At 37.3% G+C, this 11,939-nt stretch overlaps 1 protein-coding gene across 2 annotated transcripts; it reads right to left on the bottom strand.

The window, feature by feature from the left end:
- Positions 1-995: 995 nt before the first annotated feature.
- On the bottom strand, positions 996-8,681 carry LOC122639292 (probable UDP-3-O-acylglucosamine N-acyltransferase 2, mitochondrial). Of its 2 annotated transcripts, XM_043832113.1 has the most exons (11): positions 8,636-8,681; positions 8,289-8,549; positions 7,612-7,819; positions 6,673-6,749; positions 6,083-6,132; positions 2,957-3,021; positions 2,773-2,824; positions 2,626-2,696; positions 2,417-2,483; positions 1,311-1,382; positions 996-1,231 (listed from the first exon to the last, which is right to left on the bottom strand). In XM_043832113.1, exons 2-11 carry the CDS (start codon positions 8,485-8,487, stop codon positions 1,163-1,165), a joined length of 930 nt encoding a protein of 309 aa, XP_043688048.1. In that variant the 5' UTR covers positions 8,488-8,549; positions 8,636-8,681; the 3' UTR covers positions 996-1,162. The 2 variants fall into 2 exon arrangements, with proteins under 2 accessions (XP_043688048.1, XP_043688049.1); XM_043832114.1 differs by lacking the exon at positions 8,636-8,681 and having other exon boundaries at positions 7,612-7,824; positions 8,289-8,425.
- Positions 8,682-11,939: the final 3,258 nt, after the last annotated feature.

Below are 11,939 nucleotides of genomic sequence, written 5' to 3'. Positions count from 1 at the left end.
ATAGGATTCTAACTCTGAACATATAAAGGTCATTAAGCAATGGTTTTTAGGTTTTAGATCAATCTAACATCTCCATATGTCAAGATAATGTTTTGAAAAAATAATTTGAAAAACTTTGAAGTTTGTTCAAAGAACAAGGTTTGTTCAAGAAAGAAAGGGGGAGAGTAAAATCACCAAATCAATTGCCCACATGGTAAAAGAAGCCATGTAGAAAGGAAACTCTTGACAAGTAATATCATCCTATATGTGGTAAGGTTAATGTGGACAATACAACCATTGAATAAATTTGAGCAAAATTGGAGTCCACACGTATCGAATTTAATAGTAAATTTTAAATATATGCCCCCATTTCCCTCAATGGATTTATTTTCAGTTGTTAAATCAATGGAAGGTATATGGAAATTTAACTGTTGAACGAGGAAGCCGTAGGGATTGGATATATGTTAATTCAAGCTCACCCAGATGGCTCATCATTTATTTGATCTTTTTCGCTTTAGTTCAAAAAACCTCAAATGATCATGAGTCAAGAATAACTTGGACAACTTGTCTACAAAATTTAAAAAAAAATTCTTATTAACAACCCTCTAGGTGTCAAATAATTTGTACTTATTTTCTTACGCTTTTAGTATTACACAATTTTTTCAATGAGGGTGAACATTTTCATTTCGCACATTTACCAAAACTTTGGCATCTCAATCTTACTCTGTAGCAGCAGAGATTGTACTGGGCTCGTTTGTTGTTTCTAGCAAATACGTATAAGGAGTCCATATGTTACAATGTTACATGTCCTACGCTATCTCACAGCTCTAAAAGAATATCATCACAAAATCTCATATATTTATATCACATATGAGTAAATCACTAGCTTATTCCACTGAAATACTAAAAAAAATAATGCAAGCTTGCACATGAAACTAATCTTTACACTGCAAAACAGTTATAAAGTAGAGTACTGCCCTTCACTATACAGCCACCAGGGTATCATGTAGCACAGCTTCCATTTGAGCTGTGCACAAGAACTCACTGCTGAGCTATAGATCCGTTAAGAAAAGAAACTATATCAAATTTAACATTTATGCGCTTAGTTAAGTTGCTGAGATCAAACAGCAACCTCAGAGTTGCAACTTTGAGCAAATAGATACGCAAAGCGTCAAAACACAACTTAAGAAATTTTCTTCTTCACAATTCGGCAGTGGGTAGCAACTTGTCTGCGCCATTCATGGATTGGAACCTGCTTAGGCACCAGAAATTTATGCATCACTTCACTTAAACCATCTGATGACATACGAAGGAAACATGTTAGTACTTACTGCAGGGAAACCACCGTAATCACCAGGCACACTGATGTCCTTCGTAACACAGCTGTTGGCTGCAAGGCGAACCTGCAATCCACACTTACATCAGATATCTTATTATCCATGGGCCTCCAAGTTGAAAAAGCTGATCCAGGAATACTGGAGATGCATCACAATGGAGACTAGCAATGGATTGGCAAATTCAAGATGCTGAAAATGTGTCATTATAATGACAGACAAATAAGTGATGGACAATGATCATCATCAATCCACTTGATCTGCACAATGGTGGAAATGAGCAACATTGGATGTGCCTCACCTTTGAGGCCTCCTTGATTAAAACCAAAATAACTGTTAAACACTTAGACCCTCAGCTCTCAAACCTCTATAATGTACACAAAAGAAATTTATAAGATAAGACAGGTTTCATTTCTGGCCTAGGAGCTCTCCTGTTAAACATTCCTATGAACAACTACTACTTACGACACAAAGAAGCATAAGAAGTAATGAAGTCCTCTTGGTGATCAATTAAATAAGGGAATGCCTGAATGACACCTCTATAAGTTTATTAAGAACTTGACATCATCTTTAATTGCCCTTTGTCTTATTCCCAAAAGTTGTTTAAGATAAGGCTACAAAAGTATTTTCAAAAATAATTTGAAAGTGACATAATTATGTCATCAAAAGATGTAACTTTCATGCACATTTTTTTAATACAAAAGTGAAATGACACTTACCCTCATTGAAAAAAAATTTTGTATGTCATACTAAAAGGACAAAAAAGTAAGGTTACAAATCATATAACACTTTGAGGGGTGTCAAGAAAATCTCATTATATAATGTGCACAATGACCATGTTTCATATTAAACCATCTAGATGACCAGATCATAGTTTTAGTTCCAAACAGAATAGGCTCCAATAACCACATTAAAAGGAAGTTCGTACACAATACAGATTCAAGAATAATAATAATACCTTCTAATATTATCTATCCAAAGAAAAATAATACTTTCTAATATTTATCCAGCTCTGCAACTGAAGCAAGCTACCTAAGTTGGAACAATTCTTATGAGGTCTTCAGCGAGATTACTTTATTTCAGCCTGGTAATCAAGTAAATACCTTTGATGCAATATTAACATGGTCCCGAACTGCTACCCTTCCCCCCAAAGTGACGTAATCTCCCAACCTACCAACCAACACAGATGATGTTGAAATTTTATAAGCCTATAAAACTCAGTAAAGCTCAACCGAAATTCAGAAGACAGATCACTATATTTTCGATTTTGATATTTCAAATTCAGACAAATTGGGATTGGTGAGTTACATACGTCACTGAACCAGCAAGACCAACTTGTCCACAAAGCATGCAACACTCTCCAATCACAACATTGTGACCTATCTGCAAATTGAAGGAAAGTGGTACTTGGTTATGAATCCATAAACAAACTAAATACTGGTGCAAGGACAAACCTCACCTGAACTAAATTATCTATTTTTGAATGATCCCCTATGACAGTATCTCTCCAACTGCATAACAAAAATGAGATGATCATTCATACAAAGGTTGTATTCTAGCTTAAAGATCTCTGGTGAGCACAAAGTCTTCAAATAAAATAAAATTGAAGGAAGAGAAACATTCAAAGGCAACCTGCATCTTACCTGCCCCTATCAATACACGTATTAGAACCTATTTCCACATGGTTCCCTATCCTTGCATGCAACATCTACCAAAAAGAAAAGAAACACAGTTGTTAGTTGTTACATAATTAATGCATATCTAATTAGATATCCACCTACAAGATCCCACATGCTGATAACCATCATGGTGGATTTATTCAGCATGTATTGCCTTTTCCTTGGACCAGTTCAACTCTTTCATTAATCTTCCACTTTGCCACCCAGGAAGTGGGTAACAGATTGGACTATTGACCAAGTTATCATATTTGACAACCCCCTCCCCACAAAACTAACCAAAAAAAAAAGTATTTACCATATTTGAATTCATACCCAGATCAAACTCAAATTGGATGTGATATAGCCCTCCTTAAGATGATCATACAATAAAGCCATTATTGATTTTGAACCTACAACCTTCTAGTAATTAACTTAACATTTACACCACTTAAGCTAATGGATAATCATGAAATATGAAGTTACTGCAAAAAAATGTCTCCAGGAAAAGATATAATGCAAAGAGATATAGTAAAAATAATAATAATAATAATCAGACGACATGTCTGTCAGATCGTAGGGTACACTTTTTCGGATTCATATCAAGTTCCAATCCATTGATAACTCTACACCAGGCTCCATGTCTGACTCAGCCACTCGTGAAACCTTGGAGGATGGAACCGATGGATTAGGGGGATACTTGGAGGATGGGCCTAAAGTGTTGAACACGCAACCGGTAACAAACCAATTATACTGCTAAATAGCAGCAAGAATGGTCCTAATGGTTGACCCAGTGATTATCTGTTTCTATAGGGAAGTCTAGTATGGAACTCCTAAATGTCTGGTTGATTGCGTAATTTGAAGTTTGATCATATTAAACTTAAATAATACAAAAACAATTTTCTTATCTTTTTTGCTTTTGTTAATTGGTATAAAGTATGTTAATATGTGTGTTTTCCACCTCTGGAAATTTTTCTTACCACACCATACATTGGCCTTCCAAAAATTATGCTTAAATCTGATTAAAGAGCTGCTCAAATATAAACCTGATGTTGAAGTCGTAAGTTTCAGGCTAATACAGCAACATCACAATGTCGCCCCTTGGATACTAAAATTTGGAATATTTTAGTCATATTATGCATCCTTTAGAGAATCAGACCCATGATAATGGAGCTATGATATTATGGGTTTTCAAAATATACAAAGGACTACTTAGTACTTAAAGCAAAATGGAAATAAACTGTCTGCTCGCCCGGTGAGAACACATGGATGCATGCAGTTTGGCATCTACATGGATAAGATATCCAAATCAACCAACCTATCAATCTTTTTCTTCTAATTTTTATTTCTGTTCTTTACAGTAAGAAGTCTCTGTAAATAGTTGGGACTCCCATCTTATCAGCGCTTTCACGAATCAATGCTTCATTCTTTCTTTGATCAGTTACCATTTTGATTTCTTTCAAATCAGATATCAATTACTTGTTCTTAAAGCTTTCTATCTCCAGTAGGATTCTTCACTGGCTAGTGATCCAGCCCTTGGATTGATCCTAAATTTCTTATATTAAATAGTAGTACCTTCGACCAGAAAACAGCCTCTCTGCGAAAACAGGGGTAAGGCTGCATACATTATGACCCTCCCCAGACCCCGTAGTAGCGGGAGCCTCGTGCACTGGGTATGCCCTTTTTCAGTACCTTCGACCAGACTTCTGGCCACATCTGAATTGTCAATTTGTTGATACTTAATTTCTCTTGAATCTGGCTTTAAGTTCCCATCTCTGCAATTCTGGTTTATTGGGTTTCTGAACCCTAGTACTTAGGTGTTTAAAACCCCATTAAGAACTTAATGTAAAAATGTGGTGGACGCAGGTTCATCACAAAAAGAAATAGACAATTCAGGTATTTGCCAAATGACAGTTATGCAGCAATCTGAAATGGTTCAACATGTTCACCATTTAGTCCCTCATGAGATTAAGATTAAGCTCAATAAACCCCAACAATGTACCAAAGAAACCCCTCTTCTCTGACCATATTTCAATTCAACTTTTTAATTCTCAATAGCTACTGTGATGAGAAGATTCTGATTCAAAGTTGATATTAAAATGATGTGGCATCCGGAGTCACCTACCTAATGAACAGCCCAGATTGTTCGTTCCATAACATGGCAAAATCACTCTCAGAGAATATTTCCCATTATGTATAATGTAAGCCATTTCTATGTCAGCCTTATGACATGATTGCATATATGAAGAGATGGCTGTGCAGATACCTGGTATCATAACATATTAAACCCATCCATCAATAAGGCTACGATTACAGAATTTCATGCTCACACATAATCTCGTGTGTAGTTAATCAGGCTGACCATGAGAATTTATATCTTAAAACCCAAGTTAAGGAACAAAATATTATTTTGTTTTTCATATGATTTATTCTCTTGATTTAGAACTTATGCACTACTGTATTATTTAAATTTTAAACAAACTTGTTTTGTAAGAAGCAACCCAGGAAATTCTATGGTTCTGTTTCACAAGCTGCATGAAATACAGAATTGACTAATCAAAGCGCTTACCACAGACCAAATCTTGCAAAAGCTAAAGGTTCAATGGCTGGTCAACTGCAAGCAAGATTAAGTATTCTGGTAAAGTGAAGGTATCTGTTGTTAAAAACCCAAAGCTGGCATGAGTATTCAGTTGCAGAAAATAACCAAGAAAGAGCAAACTATCCAGCATTATACAGAGAGGAATGAACTTCATAGTTACATAAGTAGGGGTCTAGTTTGGAAATAGAAATAGACTAAATGAGTTTGGAAATAGAAATAGATTAAGTGAGAGGTTATCCTTTGTACCAAAGTGAAGAGAGGTTTTGCTTGCTGGGATTGGTGATGGTTTCTGAAACAGACATTTTTTCATAATACCCAAACTATTCTTAAAAACATTGAGTTTGCTCTGCTCCTATAACAGTGGTGTTTCTTACAAGATGTTGACAAATATTGTCAACTATGAAAATTAATTATTTAAAGCAAAGGATTTCAAGAATGTGTGTGTGCACACACACTCTCATTCACACACTGTTACACGGATATACATAAAAGAACAAATCTAAAACATCACCTACTTGTGGCTTCTTCGACATGTTTCCTTGCTCATCTATGAAAAACCCAAATCCTGTTGGCAAATGAAATAATGTGCAGTGTCACCAGATGGAACATGAGTAGCAATAATAGAATGCTAAACAAAAGGGGGGGGGGAAACAACACCAACAGACAAGTAACAATAGAATCGGGAACAAATCATTTGTAAAAAACAAAATAACATCAAGTCATAGAAAGAATGTCTGTAGCTCTAAACCAGAGAGACGTCCACAACCCCAGGATATGGTACAGGAGGATGGAAAGTAAGTGGATTGACGGCAAAAGGTATTGTAAATTTCTGAAAGTCCTAACAATAGTTAAGAAAAGATATTACCAAGTGTGAAGTCCAGCCAATATGGACCACAGAATTTCCTCACTATTGTTATATAGATACCAGTAGAACAAGCAAAACTTCATAGAATCCAGAAGGTATTACAAAGATTCTGAACATTAAAATTCATTATCATTCCAAAGGTATAAAGAACAGGTAGAAGAATGGGTGTGTTTCTCATTAAGAATGCTACTCTCAGAAAACAACATTAAACTTGCCACGTTACAATATCCAGCGCCTTACCATCTTGACCAACACATACTCCATTGTGGATAATGCATGATTCACCGATAGAACAATTACTAAGAACAGAATTATACCTGCAGAATGGTCAATCATGCTATGAGAAAAACAAAGACCAAGATAAGGAAAATGGAATAATAAATCACTTCCACAAAACATGACAATTAAATTACTAGCCATCATAGCATTAATCCAATAATCAATAACTAGTACTATAAAGCTTCAGACAACAATTAATGTAACCCTACAACCGATAAAATTGTTTAGAAAGAGGTCACAAAGAAACCCTACAACCAATAAAATTGTTTAGAAAGAGGTCTCAAAGATCCAGAGGAATTTGTGATCATTCTGAGGGAAAAATCAAACTACCATATCTGAAGCATAAAGCTCAAAAAAAAAAAAAAAAAAACCACCCCCTCCCCCAACAAAAAAAAATTATCAATGGGATAGAATGATAACACACATATTAGGATCACAAACATTATATGTCTAACTAATAGTATTGGTCAGCATGGGATGAATTAAGTTAGGGGAAAATGACAAAAGAAAGGCATGGAGTGTGTCTTTAAGTAGTTCGGACTAAGAAAAAGGAACCACAAGCAAATATTTCATTGGCAGTTCTTTATGTATATTGATGAATCTGAGTTAGAACCTAGAAAATAATCACTTGAGAACCTATAGAGGCAATTAAAAGATTAACAGGGAGAGAAAATCAGAAACACCTACCTCTGAGTTTCCCTTCTATTCTTTAAAATCTTCTACTTTTCTTTTAAACATCCCACCAGATGCCCGGGGGAGGGAGAGAGAGAGAGAGAGAAATAGTGAACACAAAAGTTCTTAATTCTAGTGTTTTGATGCCGTACTGAAATTGTACAAATATATAACGCGTAAAATGTAATCACAAAGACAAATATATTTTGAATTCAAACAATAATATACCCGATTCTTGTCAATGGCCCAATTGTAACTGCAGGCCCTATGATAGCACCTGAACCGATATGAACATCAGCACCAAGTATAGATTTTGGATGAACTACTGCACCGATTTCTATAACTGTAGTTGAATCAATACAGGCTGACTTGTGGAAAAAGCCACCTCCGTTATGCCACTTCTTGAATTCCGTATAATCCATGCTAGCATCATCATCTAATCTTGAAATTTGCAGCATTTGCAGATTTTAATTAGTGAAATGAAGCAAAATGAGATCATCAAAATCCCCAGAAATCATTTGGGCACTAAAGTTGAAAACAAATGGATAAAATATCTAGCTCAATTACGCAAAGAACAGTACAAGCACCCTTTATTTACATTCAGCATAGTGGTGAATTAATGAGAACCTAAATGAATGAACCGTAAACACCATGCAGGAGAGAAAAGATGGAACACAGTACTTCACTTATATTAGATATTCTTCCTTTGCAACGGTAACCACTAATGCGTGAGTATTTGCCTAAATACTACTTTACCCTGTACTACTCGTTTAAGTATGCTTCACCCTATGCGTATGCCAAAACAAAAGCACTCTCTCTATCAGCACGGAGTCGTAAGAAGGACGCAAAGGTCGATTAGGGTGTTTTCAAGTAACCAATGAAGATGGAAAATGTTGCAGACTCACCAACATTGGCAGATGAAGCTCTTGGGCCGACTCGATCAAATGTAGATTCCGAAAATTGCCGACAGCTGAGACAAGAGCGAGGCCCCAAGGAAGAAGAATAAGAAGCACGGAGGCGATGGAACCATTCCACCTCAGATATGCGATGACCGACACCCCTTGTAGAGAAGATGGCGGTAAACTTTCGCAAAGGAACTGCCATAACCACCAAAAAACCACTTCGGGAGTTCGAGTATGATGAAAGAAAGCTTCCAACTTTGAACAATGCAATCTGAAAACCCTAGTTGCCCATTTTTAGAAGTTCCTCCTCGCTTTCTCTACGCTCTGGTTCTCATCGGAGTTGCAGAAAAATCCAGATGACAGGACCCGAGAGTCGTGAATCAGTGAATGCCCAATCGGGATCAGGAGTTCAAATGAATCAAAACTGCTAATCCGCCTAATCTGTAATCGAATCGGTCAGAACTCAAACATTGGCATGAATCGGTTGGATCGGACGATTTGACCAATCCAAATCCGGTTCTTGAAACTATGATCGGGATTCATTCGATTCCAGATCAGCTGCCCACATGGGGACGGGTAGGGACAAATCTGACCCCTCCATGGGGCATGGGTCCCACACCCCCATGGAGGGTTCAGATCAGTCCTCATGTGGATTGCAGATCTGAACTCGATTCAAGACTCGTTCAGTAGTTTCCCATTGTGCCTGATTCACAACGGAAGTGGCTAGATTTTTTTTCGTTTAATCAAAAGAAAAGGAAACTGACTTTATTTATGTAGGGAGAAGGAAGTTACATGCGTTCTCAGGGGTGCGGCAATCATTTCATATGCCACTGTGTTAGGGTATAGCAGTAGTGCATCGCACATGCTCAGGTAGCATTCTCTTTCTCATTTAGTATTAGATAAAAAGGATGGTTTTCCTTTAATCACAGCCAAGGGAGAATCCATTAGCCGAGGCATTTGGATGGATGGTGTTAAGATAGTTCTGGGAACATTTGGGGGTATTAACAACTTCGTACAACAAGGAGAGACCGAGAGTTTTAATGACGCTAAAGATGTAGTTGAACCCTACTCTATGGTGTAGAAAAACTATCCTTGGATAAAAGTATGACTCTAGACTCTAGAGTGTCTGTATGTCAAGTTTCAAAAGGTTGAATTAAACCTTGGAGTCTTTACCAAAAATAAATAAATAAATAAACCTTGGTTGGGTTGAACTAAAACAAATAAATAAAAAAAAGATCGATTAATAGATGTGGGATCGTGATCTTCTACGATGCGTTGCCCGTAACAGCCTGAGCGGCGCACAAATAAGGTATGGTGCAATGACCGCCTTACCCCGCTTGGGCAAGGTGTTCAGGCAAGGATAAGGTGATCATTACTCTGTGCCCTATTTGGACGCCACCGCTCAAGACGCTATGGGCTGCGCACCATAGAAGATTTGGATACGTAGATGTGGCATAAGTAGCAATCCAATACATGGCATTGTTTTCCTCAAAGAACCGATGTTGAAGGTGAACCAGAAGTAGATGGCAATCTTTCAGAATTGTAATGTACCTTTAAACGACATTAAAACCACTCATGTCCACCCAACCATTAATTCCAGTTACATGTGCTTGTAGATGTGGCTGAGGATACTTGTCTAGACAGCAGATAGGACCTAAGGTCTAAGGAGGCGTACCTGGGTTGAGGGAAATGTCCCCAATTAAGTTTTAGCCCAATTTGAGTTATGCAATAAAACATGGGCATGTGGGAATGGATCCTATTTTTGTTTTGAATGTGAAAATAAATGTATAAAAAATGCATGTTGGTGCATATAATAATAAATTCGACTATGAAATTATACATATGGATGTATTGTATTGAATCTATCCATGTTGAAATAACTATATATGTTAACTGTATATGGCTTTGTGCTTATCCCTATGTGGGGAATAGGGTTTCTCGGCTGGTGAACTATGACATTGACTCTTTTCTATTTTATTAAGTTTTTCTTTTCCATTATAAAAATAAAAAATAAAAAAAAAAAAAAAAACATTCCCTTTTATGGGAGTGAAACTTATTATTATTATTTTGCTTAAAATTGGTCGGTGTAATGTTTGTTAAGGAGAAGTGACTCATATACCTATTGTTATCTATACTTGTTTAGATTAGTGGTTAATTACGTGTCACTACCTCTACAGCTCTAGAAGCTTCTCTTAGATTCTAAAGTTTGTTACATCTCTTGTAATATATATATGATTGAAAATCAATAAAGAAAGTGTGGAAGATTAGTAACATCAACATGGTATCCAAAGCTTAGTCTGTTACGAGTTCTTGGTTTTCTTTTTCTTGGTGGAGTCGAGCTTTGTCTCTCATGGCGTCTGATCTAGTCAGTTCGCCTTCCATCACTGATCCTTCCTCTTCTTCTCTAGTCTCTCTGAATGTTCATCCTTCCCTTCCACTCAAGCTCTCTTCTACAAACCTTCTTCTTTGGCTTACTCAATTCCTTCCTCTGCTTCGCAGCCATAATCTTCTTGGCTACATAGATGGAAGCTTTCCTCAACCATCTACTGCTGATGATGCTTCTCTCTCTGCTCTGTGGAAACTCCAGGATCAAAAGTGGCTAATTTCTTCCTTGTCTTGAGAGACTCCGCCTCATATAATTTGTGCCAAAACTTCGCCCGAAGCTTGGGAAACCCTAAATCAAGTTTTTGTTCCTTCTTCAAGATCCAGGGTTATGGATCTCAAAGACCTCCTTCTGCGATTGCAGAGAGGTTCTTCAACAATTGCAGAGTTTCTGTTAGCAACTCAATCCATTACTGATGCTCTGGCGGCAATCAATAATCCGCTATCTGACGAGGATCTTGTACGGCTGTTCTTCGAGGCCTTGGCGAGGATTATCGAGATTTCGCTACCTCTATACGCCTTCGCGCAGAGCCGATATCTTTTCTAGATCTCTCTGGTTTGCTCTTAAGTCAGAAGCTCTACCTGTCTTCTTTGGCTACGACAACTGTGAGTGGAATTCTGATAGCAAATGTTACTGCTACCTCTCATGGATCTGATCATTTGCAAATCCTCTCGTGGTTAATTATTATCGCCGACCATCAAATTGGTCCCAAGGCTATGGTAACTCTGGCTACTGTAGTAACTCTGGTTCCAATCACTCTGCCTACCATGGTGGCTCTGGTTCTAATGGTTCTCGAGGTAACTCAGGCTATCGCAATTCTGGTGGTCATTCTGGTGGTTATCGTGGTGGCTCCGAAAGTTCTCAAGATTCCTCTCCATCGTCTCAGCATTCTTCCCCTTCTTTCATCAATTCACCTCGGGAGAACTGTCAGATATGCTGGATGGAGGGTCATTTTGCATCTCAGTGTCCTCAACGCTTCAATCATGCGTACTTGGGTAAGAGATGTTACTCCTCTGTTTATTCTTCTTCCATTCCTTCAATTCCTTCTTCAGCTACTCTCTGGATCTTGGACAGTGGTTCTAATAACCATGTCACTGCAAACCTTTCTAATCTTGTCGTTAGTGAGCCTTATGCAGGTTCTAATCATGTCATTATTGGAAATGGTAATGCTCTCCACATTTCTTGTATTGGATCTGCAACTATTGTTCACTCTTCTCATTCCTTTGCTTTGTCCCTCATTCTTTTTATGCCTAATATACATTGCAATCTCT

Source organism: Telopea speciosissima, chromosome 9, assembly GCF_018873765.1.
Source record: "Telopea speciosissima isolate NSW1024214 ecotype Mountain lineage chromosome 9, Tspe_v1, whole genome shotgun sequence".
Taxonomy (NCBI): Eukaryota; Viridiplantae; Streptophyta; class Magnoliopsida; order Proteales; family Proteaceae; genus Telopea; species Telopea speciosissima.
This window is presented reverse-complemented; position numbering and strand designations above follow the sequence as displayed.